Genomic DNA, 21,922 nt, shown 5'->3' with positions numbered 1-21,922 from the left:
AAACAATGGAATGACAGAAGGCGAAAGTACTGAGCCACTGAAATGTATGTTATAGTTTTATAAAAGGCTTTTTTAATGATGGCAGCTTAAAGACGCCTCTCATTTGGAGAATGAAGTCACATGCATTGCTGAGGTGGGATTTTTTCACAGACTTCAATAACATGTAAAAATCTTAATGGTTCTGTGGGTATCATCTATAAAATCTATTGGATTCAAGTCAGATGATTGGCTGGGCCATTCTACAGGTTGATTTGCTTTCTCTGAAACCATCTGAGAGTTTTTCTTGGCTGTCTTGGATCATTGTCTTGCTGAAATGTCCACCCTGGCTTCATCTTCATCATCCTGCTAATGCAGATGTTGGACTGAAGCAGCGAATATTAATTTACAATGACAAAGGGCAGAGGGTTGCTGAATAACTACTGAGAGATATCAGAGGCTGTCTGGGCTTTCACTTCCTTTCTACACCTCCCTTTCTTCATGTGTTCAATATTTTTTACCTGTGTCATTTCATTTTACTACACATAACTTTATTTGTATACAAATTACATTTGTTTTCTTTGTATATATGGATTTCTTTGGTTGCTATCGACATCTGGTGAAAATTTCAGCACCTTTCGAAATTTGTTTCTTCAGAAAAATGGTGACGTGTTCAATACTTATTTTCCCCACTGTTTGTTATATCTTGTAAAAAGCGGGATAATATCATCAGCTGAAATGCTCATTAGCTGAAAGCTCCATGAACAGAAAAGTGTGTCAGAAAACAAGAAAACATAAAGTGTGCAGAGAATTGAGTCCCTAGGTGTGGAGTTGAGAACCAGTCAAACAACATCTTTAGTTATTTTAGTTATAAATATCTTGATTACACTTTAACAAATGTTTTTAGTAGATTATCAAGAGATAATCTGAAGCCAGTATAAACCTTTGTTTTAAGGACACAGGTTGTGTTAACACTTCTTTATGAAAGGCAGAACATACTGACTTTGTAAGAATGTAATACGTAACATCCATATTTACAGACTCAAACAGCGTAACTAAAACACACTGTATGAGCATATGCTGCATATTTATAGCAAAAAATATATAGTGATTGAAAATGTGTACGTTTTGAACTGAGCAGTTTTATGTTGTGAAAATTTGTTGATGTGGTGCCTTTCAGCTAAAGTGCTACAATTAGAAATCATGTTGATCAAAAGAGGGTGGTTAAAACACCTTTACCCCCAAAAAACTGTCACCAATTGGCATGTGGCAGGTTTGGAAACAAGGCAGGATGGGAAGCAGCAGCAGGCATCTGCAAAGCAACCTGTCACACATACACACCCTCAGGGTTCAGGCTAGATACCAGGGGGTGCTGCAGGTTGCGTGGGTGACCAAGGAATTGCTTGGCAGTGGGACGTAGGGTCAAATCTGTGGGAAAAAAAATGTGAAATAAGACATATTACATTCATTCATTTTCCTTTGACTTTTCCAGAATATTCCAAAATATGTTTTACGCTGCAGATGCACTTCCAGCTGCAACCCATAATTAGGAAACACCCATACACTATGGCCAATTTAGATAATCCAATTCACCTATAGTACATGTCTTTGAACTGTGGGGGAAACCGGAGCACCTGGAGGAAACCCATATATATATATATATATATATATATATATATATATATATATATATATATATATATATATATATATATATATATATATATATTAGACAGCAATTTAACTTTTGAAAATCATATATCTAATGTCACAAAAACTGCCCTCTTTCATTTGAGAAATATTGCTAAGTTACGAAATATGCTATCCATCTCAGATGCAGAAAAGCTAGTCCATGCTTTTGTGACTTCTAGGCTGGATTACTGTAATGCTCTGCTTGCTGGCTGCCCACCATCCTCTAATTAAAAAACTTCAGCTAGTACAAAATGTAGCTGCCATAGTACTTATCAGGCCTAGAAAATATGATCATATCACCCCAATTTTATCCTCCTTACACTGGCTGCCTGTTAAGTTTTGTATTAATTTAAAATATTGCTTCTTACCTATAAAGCTTTAAATAATTTAGCACCTGTTTATCTAACCAACCTTCTGTCTCGCTACAATCCAACCCGCACTTTAAGATCTCAAAACTCAGGGCTTTTGGTAGTACCTAGAATAGCAAAGTCGAGTAAAGGAGGTAGAGCCTTCACATTTATAGCTCCTAAACTCTGGAATAGCCTTCCTGATAATGTCCGTGGCTCAGACACACTCTCGCAGTTCAAAACTAGATCTTTTTAGTAAAGCATACACTCAGAGCATCATTTAGCGGTATGATACATGAATGTGCTCCAAACAGGTTTCTGCATCTTGTTTATATACAGTATGAACAGCAGCTACGCTAATTATTCTCTTTATTCCCTATTTCCACCTGGGTATACTCATCCCGAGGCCCTCAGACTATGCAGCACCACTGATTCGATCCAAGACCAGCGACGAGACGAACCCCAAGGTTTCCATAATCCCGGACCAGGCCGTATCCTGAGCACCTGCTGTGGTGGCCATGAAGGAGTGGAGAGCATGAGACTGATTCCTGTGATGCTCACGGGACAGACGAGCCTTCGCTGAGGTCCAGCATTCTCTAGCCTCCGGCGCCTAAACTGCAGCTCTGCACAAGACATTTGGCCATAGGAGAAATGGTCGTGCCCAACTGAGCCTGGTTTCTCTAGAGGTTTTTTAATTCTTCACTTTCGCCAATTGGTTTTTTCCTCGCCACTGTCACCACTGGCTTGCATGGTTCAGGATCTGTAGAGCTGTGCATCGATGTATTTGCTCTTCAGTGTTTGGACTCTCAGTAGTGATTATTAACCACACTGAACTGAGCTAAACTGAACTGAACTTAAACACTGAAAAGTGAACTACACTGTTTCAATATACTATGCTCTTCTATGTGAAGCTGCTTTGACACGATCTACATTGTAAAAAAAATTGTAATATATATATATTTCGTTATGTTTATTTTTATTTCTCGAACTTGTTATTTTGTATGTTTCTTTTATTCTTGTCAGCAAATCATTTTGAATTACCATTGTATATATGATCTATAAACAAACTTGACTTGCCTTATGAGTATAGAGACAAATTATCATTGCATGCTTCATGCTGGTTCAGAATAAATCACCAACAATGCAATATACAGCCTACTATAAATTTTTTTTAAATGATCACAGTTTGTATTACTCATCACAGTAAGTGTCATGGCTGAGGACAAAACATCAAATTTATTGCATTTGTGTCACAATTAATTTTTAGAAGTTTTAGGCAAGAACGTAAAGGTTTAATTTGCAATTATAAGGCTTATATAAAAGTATTTGCAAATCTAGTTTAACATTTTCAATTTGCTTTTCAGCACTACATGTGGTGGGTTTAATATACAGTTAATATACAGTTTAACATACAATTTGATATCATATAGTATACAGTATGGTATTTGGTGTAAGTAAAAAAAAGGTTGTGCATTCCCGTGCATGTGAATAGATAGACCTTAGTAGTTACATTGTTTCACCACTGGATGGTGACAAGAAACTGTCATTCATAAATGAGCCAGATTTTTTTTTCTTCATATTGAACAAGCATATTTAGTCAGGAAGGTTTTTAAACATGGCTGCTGGTTTAAGCTGGTTATGAGTTGGATTAAGTGGTTCTTTCTGGTTCATGACCAGCAAAACAAAACTGCTTAAGCCAGCTCATGGCCAGCAAGTCCTAGGTAAAACCAACAACCATGTTTCAAAACCTACCTAATCAGCATATGCTGTTTTTTTTCTTTTCAGCAAGAATTTAGGAAGACAACAAAGGCATTGACCAGTATGAAATGAGAAGCTTATGTCACTTAATAATTATAAGATTAAAACTGGTAAAAAGGAGCAAAAAATTATGCAATTAATTAAACTTTTCAGAGCATTATGACAACTCTACCCTGTCCACCATAAGTCATGTCCCAAATTATGTACACTATGCATTTATACACTATGCACTTATCCACTAAATCATCCAGTGTAGAAACTTATGAGATTATTTTTTCATTCATAATTGGAGTCCAATATCCTCACTCCCTATATTACACAATTAAAACTGACATTTGATAGAGACCCGCCTATAGGCAACATTTGCCGTAGAAATACAGATTTCAGAGTCCCTAGATGTGAACAGCTCTAATCATGTGATTTTATCTTGAAATTACACTAACTGAGATGACATGAATGCAACCATGAATATTATGGGCAAGAGCACTTTGCATTTTGATTTATCATTTTGTTATGAAGCTGAGTTTGACCTGAAAAATTGCAGCATAGGCAAACTTGCCCTCTGGGCTTGGCTGACAAGCATCCATTTATTTGAACAAAAATATTTTTTATATTTTTTCTTTATTCTCGGTAGGTGCCCCCATCCAAAAAACAAATAAACTCCACTAAACACAAAAAATTCCACTGAAAAAGGTGTGATTATAATTCATTTGAAAAAAATGACAGGTGATTATAATTTATTGTGAGACACACATGCACTGAAAATATTTGTCTGCAAAATTGTTGCAAACAATTTATACGTGTTGAATTTAAACAAACCAATTAAATTTAGAAATGTTCTACTTAATTTGTAAGGTTAAATTCAGCCCAAATAAATAGTTTACAAACCACTTATCTTAAAAAAAAAAGTAAATCCAAAGAATCCTCTTTTTTTCAGAGTAAATTATGCCTATTCATCAGTAGAGCAAATGCAATCATTCGGTTATTTCAAGTGTACAGAAACTATGCATACTATATATCAATTCTAACAAAACAAGTTTGTTGACAGTATACAAAATATATTGTCTAGTAAGCAAATATGTAATTCTTACTTTAGTTCTTATTTTAGCTATGTTAGATTTAGCCTACATCTACAGATTTAGAGTGAATGGAGATTATACCATTGTCTTTGTGCTTTTCTTGTTGTTGAGTCTGGTCCAGATCTTCTGGAGGTTCACAGAGGTCTGTACGAGGCTGAGTGTGGGTAGGCAGGGCTCCGGCCTGCTTGATAAACTGTTGTAAATTACACTGTCTCAGTTCCTTATTCAACTCTTCAATTTCCTCCTGCTTAGCCTACACAAAGAGAGAACAGACAACCACAAACTGCCAATTTACTAGAATAAAATACATTTTAAATTATGATGTATAAGGGTTTTTCGAGTTTTTACCATGTATTTGGTACATTTTGCAATGCAGTAATACTGTTTTAAATAGCTGTGCAAAAACTATCCTAAACTACAAGATATATTTCAGAGTTTGTTATCTTTAATTACTTTTATTTTGTTTTCAGTAGCAATGAATAAATACATAAAATTAATCCCTTCAAACATTAAATTTTTATATTCCTTTCCATGTTTTCAGAAAAAAAAAATTGTTCTGTTTTATTTTATTAGCTTCTTACTTGTAATTCTGCTGGAAATCACAAGAGGGCACTATGTTATAACAGCAACATAAGCCAATTGGTAACACTTTAGTTGAAGGGGTGTTCATAAGACTGTTGTGACACCTTTATGATCATGACATGACACGTGAGATCTTGTGCATACTTATGAAAACTTATCATTGAGAATAATTTAGTAAAATCTGATTATTAAGTGTCATTTGCTCAGTTAAGTCATTTTAAATGCAAAGATGACATTGTTTGAGATGTATTTGTTAGGACAACTTGACATTTAGAAAGAAATTTGAAATTCTCTATTCTCTTACCTTCAAATATTCATTTAATATACAGGCCTCATGATAATCTTGTTTATTATGATTATGATGATGCCATGATTCCAAAGGTTTCAAGACAATCTTATGAACAGACAAGGTAGAAACTTTGTGCCCTGCTGCTCTGTAGACAGTTATCTCAAGGTTTGTCTTCTGTGGACATGTATGACACCTTTTTGGCTGAAAGTTAGATGTATTACCAACCCAAAATCAAACAGACAATTCAGGAAATTACAATCATGCAATCAATAAACTGAGCTGCTTTTTGAAGTAAATGATTACAATTCACTTAGTATGTTGGTAAAGGTGGAATACCAACAAGAATTGTCTAATGAGAACAGATTCTGAGATTCTGATATTGCAAGATTTGGTTATGTTGATTTGCTTAATTTTTTAAAAGAAGGTGCAGTATAAGTGAAGGTACAGCATAAGAGAAGAATTTAAAAAAATATTTGATACTTTACTTTAATGGGCTCTATTTTAACAATCTAGGCACAAAGTCTAAAGTGCATGGTGCAAAAGCAATAAGGGCATGTCCAAATCCACTTTTGCCATTTTAAGCACAGAAAAATTCGCTCTGTGCCCCGGTGCATGGTCTAACAGAGTTGTGTTTATTCTCTTAATGAGTTATGGGTATGTTTTGAGCATAACATGCATTAAACCAATCAGAGTCTCATCTCCCAGTCTCCTTAAGAGTCAGTTGCGTCATGCCATGGCGCATTTGCTATTTACATGGCGGACTTTGTAAGTGGTAATCTGAACGCTTCTCTGGTAAAAAAAAAAAAAAAAACAGTTAAACATACCATCTGCAGCGCGAGGATAAATAATAAGTCTTCTCTATTTGTCTCATTACTTTCTCTGTACTTTACTCCTTTACTTTTGTGAATACGGAATGTTGTACGTTGTTAAGCACAAATATTTTTTTTCAAAACTGTTTCTAAATTCAGTTATATTTTTCAGCAAATGAATAAATGAGCAATAATAACTAAGTGTGGTCAAAAAACTTATTAGTTATATCCAAACACACGTCCTATTGTTATGCCCAATATAGTCATTCATACGTCTCCAAAACCCAACAGATGGACGAAACTAAACTTGTTTTTATTAAAACAAATATAATTATGCATATAATAAAAAGTACTGCTTATATTAATAACATTACTTACTTACTCCCTGGGCCGTTTATATGGAAGTTGATATTTAGCTACACCATGTTGGTGTTTCGTAACATCTAATTTTTACGAGGTGGGTCGTTAGCCCAATGCTCAACCCCCAACATGGAGAACCAGGACATACACATACACTACAGACAATTTAGCTTACCCAATTCACATTAAGCGAATGGCTTTGGAAACCCACACAAATACAGGGAGAACATGCAAACTCCAAGCAAAAATGCCTACTGACCAAGCCAGGGCTCGAATCAGTGACCTTCCAGCTGTGAGGTGACAGCGCCACCCACTGCACCACCGTGCAGCCCCAATAATAACATTATACAAATGCAAATTGTTATGAATAAACAGAAATATTTATGTATACATTGTACATTTTAATCCTTAAATTTTTTCATATGTAAAGATATTTGTGTATTGCTATACATCCTGTGTGTATTAAGCAATGTGTAAACGTTTTGGACCAACATAGGCGAATAACTAACGTGCTCTAAGCTGGACTTTAGACCAGCTTTTAGTTATTTAATGGCATTCTATCTCAGTTCCTCAAAATAGCAATGCACCAATAATGCACCTTACCAGTTTAACATGCTCCTTTTTAAACCAGCACACCCATGAGTCCACAGAGTGGCGATAATGTATTTGCTTTTTAAACAACATGGCACAAAACGTCAAAATTAGGGTTGTGTTGGTCTGAAGATAGCAACAAATTGTGCCATACTTGTCTTGCGCTGGGTGTATGATAGAGACCTTAGTATTTGCTTTGTCACAGGAATTCTGAAATGCTGTTATAAAACTGAGATTATGCATATTTAGGTACAATATTAATTTTATGCATTCCTAGCAGGTAAAGAAACTCATTAAATAGTGGTACACTTTTATTATCACAAGGCATAAAATTCACAGGAAATTAAATAAATGTATGCATGACTAAATAAAAACATTTGTATATATGAAATATTTCAAGTGATTTCCTTTGTTTACTTTCGATTTTTCAGTTAAATGCCAATACAACTCCACCGAGGGGACCACAATACAACATTTGCAGTCAACAGCTACAAGCTTCTCTCTTGAGCCAGGCCCTCTCTACTTACCTTTAACAAAGTTTCAGCCCTCCCCAAAGTCTTCTCAAGCTCTTTAAGCTCTGCCTCCATCTCTTCCCCCTGCTTTTGTTGACTTTGAAGATCTGTCTTGACTACCTCTAAAGAGTCTTTTGAATCGGACTGAACAGGCAAAATGTCCACTCGTAGCATTTCTCTCTGAATGTCCTTCTCAAGTTGTATGGTACGATTGTTGAATTCAAGCAACTTTTGGGCACAGTCATCAAGTTTAGCATGCAGCTCTCCCACCTGCCGCTTCATCCCATGTTCCCTTTCTGTCTCTATCCTTAGTTCCTCCAGCCAAAACTCCTCATCCACCAACTCTTGCTGGTTCTTCCACAGCATCTTTTCCAAAGCTTCCATCTCTGCCTGCAGCGATGTCTCCTCAGCAGATGGCTTTTCCCAAGTTTCACATTCCCTGTCCACAGCCACCAGCTGGGTCTCAAGGGAATGAAGCTGCTCCTGCTGCTGGAGAACATGACTAAACACCTCCTCTTTAGATGGCCCTGGAAGATATGCTACATGTGGAACAGGTTCAAAAGAGCGTGTTTTATTTGAATCCTTAGGTTTTGAGCGAGGAGAACTGGAAGGACCCAAGTTGAAAGTGAATGATTTCCTAGGTAATCCCTGTTTGAACTCTGATATTGAAGGTTTGGAGTGAGGGAGGGTATGGCTGTGCAGACTTTGGTCTTCGCTGCTGCTTGGACCAGTTCGCCGCAAAAAGAACTGCACCTCGCTGCCATGTTGGCCCAGTTTGGCCAGGGACTCCAGTGGGCACTCATTGGCTAGTAGTTGGCGCTCAGTGTCCCTCAGTTTCTGAATGAGAACATAACGACCAGTCTGGCCTGTAGAAAGAACATGGGTAGTTAGAAAAAGATGTTTACCTACCTACTTTTTAGTATTCTGTGGACCACTACTTTTTGGGCTGCTAACTAAATAACCATGTGAAACCTCACATACTGCCCCGGAAGGTCACAACCCTGCAGAGTTATACTTAAATCCTGATCTTGAACTCAAGATCTGATTAGCTTACTTAAAGGTTTTAGACAAGATTCAAGGCTAGTATGCCTTAGGTAGTGTGCCTCAGGAGCTGAGGAAGCCTACTCTAACCTCAATTATCAGAGGTACTTACCAATGGCTTGGGCAAGTGCAATGACAACATCCTGGCATGATGTATCCTCTGACAGGCCACAAACCACTCTGACAACTCCATCCACCCAAACTTTCAGCTCCATCAGAGGCGCAAGCACAGATCAGAAATACATAATAAAGTCTGGATTCTGAAATGACAAAATGGGGACAATGAAGGTTTACTGCAAAGTGTTAAAGAATTACTGCAGTGTTAAATGGGTGATTTTGGCAACACAGGCTCATTCTGAAAACGTAGTCCTATGTACGTTTCTAGACACAGCAAATTATGTAGCCAGAGGTACGTATGGCTGCATTTCATTTTTTTTAACACAGGCTATTCAGGGCATGTGACACCGTTCCTTTTCGTGCTTACCAGCTGAAAGTTTATCTCCGTGTGGACGGCTTTCTCATCGCAACCAGTTTGTCCAGTTAGCTCGTCATGTACGTCAGCGGACTTGAGACACAGAGAGGTATTGACCACGACAACGGCATTTGAGTCTGGGGAAGAATGGTTCCAGAAATCGGGTAAGACAAAAACAGAACCAAAAAAATAAAATAAACAAAGAAATAACAGGGTGAGAATGTGGTAAAATCCGAAAATGTGGTAAAAAATTAGACGAGGGCTTTTCATTTTCTGGACTGCTTTTGTAAATCGTTGGTTGGGTTTAGGGAAGTGGGTGGGCGGGTCAATCGATAAAATTGGTTGGGTTTAGGGAAGGAGGAGGGTGCGTCAGTCGATTGGTCGGTCGGTCAGTCAGTCATTCAGTCAGTCAAACAGTCAGTCAACAGCGGCCTTTGGTGGGTTTACCCGAGAACAGCAGAAGCGAATGGCACTCGCGAGAGAAATTTGAGATATGAAAAAGCACACACAGTGACCTCTCGTTGATTCACGAAAACAAAAACTGCAAAAATAAGTACCTCCTGGGACATATTTCACGGTCTCCAGAAATGTATATACGAATACGTTTTCAGAATGAGGCTGGGTTAGATTTTAGTGTAGTTCTGATTAAGCACAGAGATCTTGAGAGCTGTCACATAATTTCGAAAGAGCAGGACATGGCACAAAACGTATATCTATCCATAGCAAGGGCATAGAAGGGGACGGGGGGTTAAATTAGGTCCCCACCAATATCAAAAGCAAATTTACGCCCTATATGCATAAAAAAATGAACATAGCAATACACACAAAACCCTCTAGTCTCCCCATGCTACTTTCTACATTAGCTGTTTCTACCCGAGATATCAAATCATAATTGAACATCATGTCAAGTGGGTAAACAAATATCAACAACTATCATTAACAGGGGCTGATGGACTCAAAGTACCTTTCAAATTATTTGCACCTATGGCTCTCTTCAAAGGTATTGTGGCAGAAGAGTGCTTAAAGAAACAGACAGGCAGAATGTAGGTGAATGTAGACTGCATGTGCTTGCATGTGTGTCTCGTTTCACTTTGAAGCCCCACAGCAGGAACAGATGGGGCTGCTAAGGTAAGGTTTAACATCCTAATGTGTCAGCTGTGCAGATAATGAGTGAATCTGTGCTCATGTGAATAAGAATTAGACAAACATAATGAATGTTGACACTACACTCTGTCACCTTGTATGATAATCTTTATGACAAAATGTTATTGTAAATTCTATAAATGAAAAAATATTTAAAAATCACAATACTTTTTTACTCATTTTGATTATAAATATTTTACCATTCATTTACATTTTTACTATCCATTTATATTTTTACCATTCATTTACCATTGATACAATAAAGTGTGATATGTATGCTTCTGAAAGATAAAAAACAATAATATTTACAAACCAGCAACTTGTGAACCAGCAACTGTGAACACCAAAATACATAGTCCAGCTTGTACTCAACTGAATATTTAGTCCACAAAGATCACAGATAACACCACAGATTTGGAAAGTTAGAATGGTAGTGTAAAAATTTTAAAAACAAGCCCTAAACCTGGAATATTCTAAAGTACTTAATTTTTTTTTCTAATCTTTAAAACTCTGAAATCTTGCTGGCCATTGGAAGAATGCTACCTTTCTGGCCTGCATGCAGTAGAGAGAATCTTTTCTTTTGACATTCCCTCTTTTCAAAACTCAAAATATTTCATTACAAATCAAACAGTTTTGTGTTGGATTGGAGCAAAAAGGACCTATATTGCTTTGTTCAATCATCTTTGAAATCTCAACTTTTCTTTTGCAGAAATTGACATCCTCACCCATCTGCAGTGAAGTCATGAAAAATGCCAGCTGACCCTGCTCGATTACAGCAAACATCAAACACTCACTGGATGTCATGACAACATGCTAACGCATATAATACTTGTTCTTGACATTTTGGATTACTCAGAGCTGATTCTGGATGATAGTTTTTTTTTTCTCTATAAACCTTTCTTAAATTTCCATTTTCTTAAATAGACTTTATTCTTAAATCCTTAATTTTGCTTTTGGCCTTAATTTTATTAATGTAATTCAAATTTTGTACAATAATACCAATGCTTCAGTGAAATTACAACATGCTACTACGCATAGGTTTAACATAGACAAAAGGCTTCTGTCATGGCTGCATTATTGCAGCTTTTCTTTTTCTGTAGTATTTGCAACTTTTAGCCATCTATATTAAAAATATTAATTTCAAAGCAAATTAGGCAAATCAATAATTTTTAATTAACCAGTTGGCTGATTATTATTATAATTTTCTTTTTTAAAAAATAAAGATCAGGTCCCTATAGCATTAGACAAAATTTTTCCCTTAGCTTCTGATTTATGTCTTAAAATGCATAAATTTGAGCTTTAATCTATAAAAGATTCTACTACTAATTGTAAAATGTGACGTACTGATCCCAGTCAAACCTCAAGTCAAATATATAGGTATAATTATATGTAAAGATAAAAAAGGGAACCTTTTACACTTTATGTGCAGGTCATAAAAAATCTTTGGTTACAGAGTGATTTATCAATAACAGGTAGATGGATAATTTTGGGTTATCTATCCTGCTTTGGCACTTGATGTTTCTGTTGAAAGTTGTTAAATACTGGACAAAATTAAAGTAGACTTAAAGTATGTTTGGAACTGTAAAACTCACCTGATTAAAAATGTGGTAGCTGATTGGGCCATGCATGGTTTTAAGTTCATGGATTTTTCCACACTTAATTTGTTTAATGGATAAAGACATTTTTAAACAACCCAACATCATGTTGGAATTTAATTCAAAATTATATTTTTAGTTCAGCTGGAGGTTTACATTTTTTGTTGCACTGAAACTTTCTATAAATTACCGGTAAATTTATTTAGTTTTCATAAACAGGTTTTCTAAGTTGGTCCTGTTATTTGGAACAATAAAAATAAAACCTTTTTTAAAAATGATTTAATAAAAATATACTTTTAATCAGTCAGCTCTGGTGTCCATTTCTCACATAAAGAATGTATGCATCAGTTTTCTTTTCCAGGTCCCCCCAAAGAAAATACCATTGTTTTTGGTGCAATTCCTGATTGTGTTATATTATATATAGTGAATTATGTCAAACAAAGATATTTGCTCAGTTATTAATATATCTCTTTACCTGATTGCATGAGATTTTAATACACATTTGAATAATATATTTGGGGACATGGTAACAAAAAAACTTTTAAATTGTTTAGATCTCTATAATAATTCATTATAGGGTTGGGAGAGTACTTTCTGTAAATTTCTGTAAAACATTTGTCCCCAGATTTATCTCATTGTAAATGTAATATTAATGTATTCCTTTTTTTATCTAGATTTTACATTCATGAATGTAAATTTACTAAATTCAAAATTTTCTATATATATGTGTGAATATTACATGTAAAACTGTTTCTTGCTGTAAATCTTTGAAATTTGCATAATTTTATGTGATTTATTTTAGTTATACTTAATCCTCTTAGCTCATATTGTCTTGTTTGAAAATGTTAACATCAGGCTAACAGCAGGCTGTGGTTTGAGATTTGGGTGTATCTCACATTTGTTAACTTCCATCTCTACATTCAATCATTTGCACATGTCCAGACCCACTGCTTCAGAAAAGCAGACCCACCCAACGTCTTCCAAAAGCAATGATTACTGGAATTAACCAATTCCAATGACCTGAGGAACATTATTACTTGCCAGTAGCACTATATTGTGCAAGATTGTCATCAATAAATCATTATTTATATTTTAGTAAGAGGAGTGAAGATCCTGAAGAAGAGAGAAAAAAACAGACATGACAATGGCTTGACAGTGTACAGGTTGTACTTGCCATAGTGGCTAATTGTAATAATAGTTGGGGTGGAATTTGGGGTGTTTGGTGAGGGTTAGCTTTATTTGAAACCAGCACAAAAGGCCATGTGTATCATGCAATAAGGACAAATTTTTATGTTACAGCTGTTAAGGTGGATACGTCCCATGGCATATTTTGTTCAGCCCACATCCATCTACAACAGATGTTCTTTCTTTTTTTTTGTTCAGATACATGTTAGAGTAATTATAATAGAGTAAGTATAATGTAAAAATACACACAAACCCAAATCAGAAAATGGGACAGTATGGAAAATGCTAATAAAAAAGAAAGTATTTTCAAATTTACCTTCACTTGTATTTCATTGCAAACAATATTTTATTTTTTGTTTGGTCAACTTCCTTTCATTTATAAATATACATCCTTTCCTGTCATTTAGACCTGCAATACATTTCAAAAAAGTTGGGACAGGAGCAGTTTAGGGCTAGTAATCAGGTAAATTGGTTAAATAATGACATGATATGAAACAGGTGATGTCAACAGGTGATTCTAATTATAATTTGGTACAATGCAGCATCCAAGTAAAGGTCTAGTCCTTTAGGAGCAAAGATGGGCTGAGCATCGCCAGTTTGCCAACAAATATGTAAGAAAATTATTGAAATGTTTAAAAACAATATTCCTCAAAGAAAGATAGGAAGACATTTGGATATTTCACTTTCAACAGTGCATAACATAACTAAAAGATAATGAAATACCACAATCTTCAATCCCTAAGGCGGCACTGTATCAAGAATCATCATTCATCTATAGGCGATATCATCACATGGGCTTAGGACTACTTTGGCAAACCTTTGTCAGGTACCACAATACGTATAGTTACATTCACAAAGGCCAGTGAAACCTGTACTGGGCCAAAAGGAAGCCCTTCAGTGTCCAGAAGCATCTGAAAATAATGCTACTGTGCCAGATTGTTTAATAAATGTACTAGAAGGATTAAATGATCTTTGAAGCTTCAGCTCAAAACACTCATAAGGTAATTTATTACACCCTGTTAAAAAATGTATAATTTTGGGTCAGAGGAAATTATAGCCATTTTGGAGCTGGTTCTCTCCGCCCACTGTTCTGGCATGTCCATTTTTCCAGCTTCTAATGCCAGATAAACACAGCACAATGAAAAAACAGAGATCCACTCACAAATACCAAAGTAACACTGAACCAGGAAGTTTCTGAATGGTTATTTGATGTACTTTTTGTGTGAAAAATGAATGAGCTACACACAAATACCATTGAATGAGCTACACACAAATACCATTACCAGTTTGACAACTTAGTGACATTTAGTGACTTTTATTTAGTGACTTTACAGACCTCCCTAGTGAGATTTTCAAAAAGCAATCAGCAACATATCTAGTGATTGTTTTAATGTTACTGGACATTTCCGAGACTCTGACCTGTCCATATCCTGTACCATTCCTGCTCTTCTCAATGAGTTGCAGGTGATGCCGTCGGCCCTACCCCCGCTTCAGAGCACTAGCATGTGGCCCAGTCTCTCCCACCTGCAGGCTGAGAGCAGATCACGCTTTGGGTACTGATATTACATGATTTAGCACCACAAGCATGTGGTTCTTCTCTAGTACAGTCAAACCTCTGCTTCTCCTTCCCTTTTTTTTTGTACATTTTACAATTTAATTTGACTGTTTATTCTTCTCTTGTGTGTATATTGTTCACAATCACAGATCTTTTAGCGACACCAGATTTTGAAATTGTCTGAGAGATAACTGTAAATACACTGCACATCTGCACGGATATACTGTATTCAAACAACAATGCATTTAATTAAATTTACATTTAAAGTGTAGTGCAAATATAAAAAACACTTTATTAAATCACAGCAGAGCAAACACAAACAGTTTGGACATGACGACATCAGTTATATCCAAATGGCTGTATGATATCATCTAGTGACATTTAGCGACTTTTCAAGCAGAGCTTAGTGCCTTTCCATTGAAAAGAGTTGGCAACACTGACCATTACAAAAGTCACTGCACACACACACACATACACAAACACACGCACATACACGTTTAATATGTATCAAAGTTTCTGCTCATCTATTTGCAGCAAATGTCATACAAGTCAGTATATGTTGCTGTATAGAGATACATTATGCTACTGTACAAATAAACATGCTTTAATGTCCACAAACGGCGACTCCTGTTTTAGTTAAAGTATCCTTGTTTATATTTCTGTTTTGACACTATGCAGCTGTGCTTGTAAAAGTCCTTATTGAGGTACAGCTGATCTTTTAATCCCAGTTTCTTAGCAAACCCTGTCTTGTAGACATGATCATAATGCACATGATTATGTCCACAGGAGTTTGCTGGTTTGGTGACATGGTAATAAGTGTTTGAGATTTCACAAGTCTGACTCAAAATGAACCAAGAATGCATGAACTTAAGAGCTTTAAGACACACAACTTATGGCACGATGGCTCGTTACAAATGCAGAATTGAAAGATTCAACAATATGGTGAGATTGATGCCATTGTTAGTCATGTTTCATGAAAATTAAGACAAATTTCTTAGTTCTTCTGAAGCCTAAGAAACAAATTACATACTATATAATTTACAGTACATTACAATATACACAGATAGGTGTTTTAAAACAAATTTATCATAGCAAACCAATAAGATTTAGCAAATTTGAAAATTGTTTTTTAAACTACTTTAAAAATACTTTCCAACCAAATTACATTTTACAAAAGGATCATAGTACAAATATTGTACAAATATATGACATTTTCTATTTTGTTATTAGTTTTTTGTTACTGATTTTAATGTATTATGAGGTATTAACTAAGAAATTAACACCACCTAAAATGAATGAAGCTTTTTTAGGAGGCCAGACTAAAGCTGCGGTCACACTAGGCTTTGTGTGTGCGAAATTCTGTCGTGTGGCGCTGCGAAAAGGGGCGGGATTAAACAAGATGATTAGACATTAAAAACAGCGAGCGATCGCTCCATGTTTTAAATTTCTGTCCAGAGAGGTCCTGTTTTGATCCTCGATTGGTCTCACGCAGTCAAGTGATGCGATTTCGCAGGTCAGAGATCACCAAGCTTGAACTTTGCAGCAGCGACATACGAAACTTGACGCATGACCTTGCGTTTCCGGTCTGACGCATTCGCGTGCGTATGAATGGAAGTCTATGGGAGGAAAACCCTAGTGTGACCGCAGCTTAACCCGTAACAGTGGTAATGTTTGAACTATAAAGTTCAAGATAAGCCTACAAGCATTTGGCATTGACAAACACCACTGTAAATTTAATGTGAATATTCTTTAAAAGCAATGTAAAATTTAAATAATAAATAATTATAACAATTTACTAGTGGTATTTATCTACTTTAGCCACATGAATGGTAGGAGCACTGACCCTTTGCCTTTAAACAGAGGAACGTTGAGAGCAACAAAAGTGACCAGGCTTCACAAAGGCAGCCTGAGAAAACAAAAGAGCTTGTCTCCACTCACTGCCCAAAAATCCCTATCTTGGCATCAACAAGTTAGCAAGTGTGTGGGTATACATTTTTGTCAGGTCGCCAATGGGAAGTTGCAATTTTGAGTTTTTCTTAAATTATCTTTGCCAATAGACAGCAATTTCAGGTCAATCTTAAATCCAACACCATCTGAAAAACTAAACCCATGTGCTACCACAAGAATACATGGTTACACATTAGCAAACTGCATGGTTTGTAACTGTACACATAAAGACAGGTTTGTAGTTTTCTCAAGACAGAAAATGGCAAGACTGGGGCCACTTTTCAGCTCTGGTGTTTTAAGTCCCAGCTGGCCCACTTTTTCCATGTTTCATGTTGCAAATTCTATGTATAGCCATATGATAGAGCCTGACTTTTTATATTAGCCTAATAATTTTGTTGTAAAAGTTTTAGGATTTATCATTAGGACCTCTCTTTACAAGTTGCTACTAAAAAAATTGTGAAAAATGACTGTTCTTGTCCCTGTTCTTGATGCGTCCTGTAGGGAAAGGTTGCACAGTATTATTTTGAGCCTTCAGAACATTATCATTGTCATTTTAAAAAATGATATTATATGGCCCTACCCCTTTTCATATTGTGATGCAGTTCCTAGAGAAACTGAATATTAAATAACAAATCAGTGGTCGTAGCTTGTTTTTTCTACTGTGAGCTGAATAGATATAGTAAAATAGACATTTCATTCTGAAATGTCCGGAAAAGAGTTTGGGGAACAGGCACCTCCTCCTCACCATTTCTGGTTGTTGTCAAAACTCACAGTTGGTTAAATATGTTAGCCACGTTAGCCATGTTAACATGGCTAACATAATATGTTAGCCACGCCAAATTTCTAAAATATACATAATCTGACATTTTAACTAAAAAAAATAGGAAGTGCATTTTTAGATTTCAAGGTGAGGCAAGGCAAGTTTACTTATATAGCACATTTCAAAAACAGTGGCAATCCAAAGTACTTTAAATAAACAAGAATAAAAAAGATAAAAACACACAAAAAAATTATTAAAACCAGAAAGAGAGAAAGAGATTTGATCCGTTCACCTCTCGAGTCCTCGGGTTTGAGTCATTCTATCAAGTGATGAATGAACGACTCAAGAACCAGAAGACTCGAAAGGTGAACTGATCATCATGGCTCCTATTTGCTCAGACTGTGTAAATTGGTTAAGATTATATGTGCCTGTTAGTGTAACGTGAACATGAAGAGGTGAGCTGAGCAAAGAGACAAAAATACCTTCATAGACAAAAGAGCAGGTAAACATTGAATTATTATTTTCTCCTTCTTATAGTATTCTATTTATGTAATAAAGAGTATAGTATTCGTTTTAATAATATTTTGGCAAATTGAACCAAATGAACGAAATGACTCTAAAAAAGATTTGTTCATCTCGATGAACAAGACTCAAAGACCTGAGTCGGACCAATACCATCAGCAGGTTTCAGTGTGCTTGTCTGGTCCACTTTTGGTGTGCATCTGAGTACAATTCTGGCTTTCACACCTGTCCAAATGACCCGTACCAAAAAGGCAAACAAACTCTGGTACGTTTTAACCGATCTAAATGAGGCAGATGTGAAAGCACCCTTAAACTAGCTAGCAATTCTTGTTTTGTTTGTTGTTTTGGCCCTAATTTTCATTAGTCCTTGGTTCTGTTCATAAGAGCTCCTTTTCTTTATTAATAAATTAATTTCTACTTTAAATCTGGCCTGTGTTGTCTGACTGAGGTACAGGACTCTGTGTGACTTCTTTTCATAGGGTAACCCGAATGTGTTAGGTGCAGAGCTTTGTGGTTTTGTTACATAAAACAAAACACATTTACTAACATTACTAAACTGCAAAGTCAGCTTTAGCCAGTTTATGCATCTTCTTTACCTCTAAGCTTAAATTTGCTTGGATGCAGAATGAGACTTTATGTTCAAGTTTAATTGAACACATTTTTAAACAGACAAGTTCACATTTTTTATAATGTTGCTTTCTACTCCAAATGTATCTTAATGATGAATGCTAAAGCCTGAGGTATAAAAGAGAGATCACTAACAAAGGAAGTTCTGAGGGACTTGCCTATTTTTAATGCAAGATCGAACAAGTGCACCTACTGTGAGTGGCTGTATTAACAGACAACCAAACTCTCCTGTGGTCAGCCTGTAATGAACTGGAATTTTCTAATGTACATCTGCGCTCAAATTAAATATTCACCCAATTTACCTTAATATGCTTGTTTATTGATTCCTTCATTCATTTACAGGTTAAGTAAATTCATATAAAAAAGCAAAGGTCTTTATAACTTTTAAGTATTAGGGTATGTTTGGAAAAGATCTGGAGAGTGCAATTTCAGGTTACACATTTAGTCCATGCGGCGGGAAACCTCACTGTTGATTCACACAAAAAAAAAAGAAAAAGAAGAGGAATGTGCGTGTTGCGAAACAACACATTCCTAGTGTGGGAGCATCACAAAGTACATACATTCTTTACATCCTCCTGCCTCCTTTATTTCACATAGGCATTTTAGTAAGAGTAATGAAGCTGAAAATCTATGATAGAGAGTTACTTCACACCAGGAGAGAGGGTGAGGTGAAATTAGTCCCCAAACAGAACAGGATTAATTCAGGATTTAGAACTAATCATTCATTTGCCACTTAAACTGAATGTCTTTTTGAACAATTGATTCTTTATGTTTTAACTCTAATGTAAATGTTTTTATTATTTGTTTTATTATTATGAATTATCATTCATTCATTTTCCTTCGCCTTAAGTCTCTACTTCAGAGATCGAAACAGCAGAATGAACCGCCAACTATTCCAGTATATGTTTTACGCAGCAGATGCCCTCCCAGCCACAACTCAGTACTGGGAAACACCCATACACTCTCGCATTCACACCCACTCATACACTACAGCCAATTTAGTTTATTCAATTCACCTATAGCGCATGTCTTTGAACTATTGGGGAAACCGGAGCACCCTGAGAAAACCCACACGAACATGAGGAGAACATGCAAACTCCACACAAAAGTTTCAACTGATCCAGCTGGGACTCAAACCAGCGACCTTTGTGCCGTGAGGCAACAGTGCTAACTACTAAGCCACCATGCCAACCCTTATTATGACATTTTTATTAATTAATTTAAAACAGCTTCTACGCAATGTCACATAACATAATATTTACATGAGAAAAGTCTAAAAAATGTTATACATGAGAAAAGCTTAAAATTTAGAGAAGAATATTCTGCTAAATATATGCACTATATTTTAAATGTCAGAATTCTGCCCTGACAGCTTTGTCAGCATCCAGCCAGTCAGCTCTTAGTGGCCATCTTCTGTCTACCTCCACCTATACCCTACCCAACTGTTTGGACTGTTACATCACTTCATATTGTTGTCTTGTAAATTTAATTATTAATCCACCCCCTGATCGCTCTGCAGTTGGATCCTCTCTCCCTGACCTTAACAATATATATTCATCATTACACATTCTTCAATATGTAATGTAATAATTTTCAGCAATGATTTCAATGTTTATATTAGAAAATTGAAATAATAGAAAATTATGATTAAACATATACATTTAAATTACTTTTAAATTAATAATTTCACTAAGCCGACTAAGAAAATGAATGAATGAATCACCTTATCCCTGCACAACTAACCCACTCTTATATCACATATCCCCAAACCTGTCCTTAACTTTGGTCATATCTCACCTCAACAGCAACATGATTTGCAATTTAACACAAACACAAGCTGCACATTTGTTTAATACAGCAAGTATAAATTTAAAGTTGTTAATTGTAACCTTTGAAATTAATGCACACACTAACAGTTAGGGCTGCATGATATTGGAAAATCTGATGTTGAAACATTTTATTTTTCTGCGATAAATATTGCAATATGAATACAGTTTTACAAGATAGTTTGAATAGTTCTTTTTGACAGTTTTCTGGGGAGTCTAACAATATTCAGGTACAGAAATTAAATAATCACAATGCAAAAAATGCTTTTCTTACTTTGCTTTGTCTCATTTCTAGTCCAAATATCTAAAAAAAAAATTCTTAGATCAAGTACAAATATTGCTTTGTTTTTAACTTCTTAAAAATAAATTATCTGCCAGAGGAGAAAAATAATCTTGTTTTTGCTATGAAATTTACATATTTCGACTCTAAACAAGACAAAAAATTTAAGTAAGAAAAGTTTTTTTCGTATAAATTTCATATAAATCATATAAATTCTGTATAAATACAGTAATTAAATACAATTCTTTAGCTCCTGGTCAACTATTATCCAGACTCAACATTGCATATCTTGTGATGTGACTATTGCAGATGCACACAATGAAATATCGATGCTGAAACGATATATTGTGCAGCCCTACTGACATTGGCCTGTTTTTTCAGCATTAGTTATTCAGTGAAAAACATTTACTGTACTGTACCTGAAACCTGTACCTAAGAAATCAAAGTTGAATCTAAATTAGTTAGGATCAAAACTGAATCGCAAGCTTATGAATTGAAACTGACTCACAAATCATGTGTAGATGTTGTCAAGAAGACGATGGTTGCTCTAATAATCTCTGTTGTACTCTTTTAGAGTGTAGCAGGTTAACCCATTAAGCTGCCAATCTGTGATTTCCTGTTACTTAGTCACTCACTGGTGCATATAGGAAAACCTTTGTGGCTACTGCACTAACAATGGTAAACAGCTTGTGAATTTCCAGAGAATATATTTGTATGGGAGAAGGCTGCTGAAGCACAGCACACTCATCCTTTCATTATATATAAGCTTTGCTGAGCAATTATTACTCTGACAGCATGGAACATCAAAAGCATCAACATTCAGTGTTTTCACACCATTCTAAGTTTTTTTTTAATGCATCATGGATAAAAAACAATTTCTAATGCTAGTGTTCTAGGCCAGATAAGCATTTAAATCATGTGAATCCGAGCATCACATGCATTAATTTTTTTTCAGTCAAGACAAGGTAACAAAG

The 21,922-nt window shown here is 35.6% G+C and overlaps 1 protein-coding gene across 5 annotated transcripts in view; it reads right to left on the bottom strand.

The window, feature by feature from the left end:
* rassf7a (Ras association domain family member 7a) overlaps nt 1-21,922 on the bottom strand; it is a 57,620-nt gene that overhangs the window by 9,201 nt on the left and 26,497 nt on the right. For 2 of the 5 annotated variants that reach the window (XM_056451341.1, XM_056451340.1), the window contains exons 2-5: nt 9,149-9,296; nt 8,011-8,861; nt 4,934-5,105; nt 1,318-1,404 (exon numbers count right to left, since the gene is read on the bottom strand). In XM_056451341.1, coding sequence (XP_056307316.1) covers nt 1,318-1,404; nt 4,934-5,105; nt 8,011-8,861; nt 9,149-9,251 — 1,213 coding nt within the window. In that variant the 5' untranslated portion in view covers nt 9,252-9,296. Of the gene's footprint in view, nt 1-1,215; nt 1,405-4,933; nt 5,106-8,010; nt 8,862-9,148; nt 9,297-9,520; nt 9,613-14,850; nt 14,994-21,922 lie in introns of those variants that run through there. The other 3 variants (XM_056451343.1, XM_056451342.1, XR_008836022.1) reach the window with 3 other exon arrangements.

The sequence above is a fragment of the Danio aesculapii genome, chromosome 25 (assembly GCF_903798145.1).
Source record: "Danio aesculapii chromosome 25, fDanAes4.1, whole genome shotgun sequence".
In the NCBI taxonomy this organism is placed as follows: Eukaryota; Metazoa; Chordata; class Actinopteri; order Cypriniformes; family Danionidae; genus Danio; species Danio aesculapii.
The sequence above is the reverse complement of the archived record's forward strand: the minus strand, read 5'-3'. Positions and strand labels throughout refer to the sequence as shown.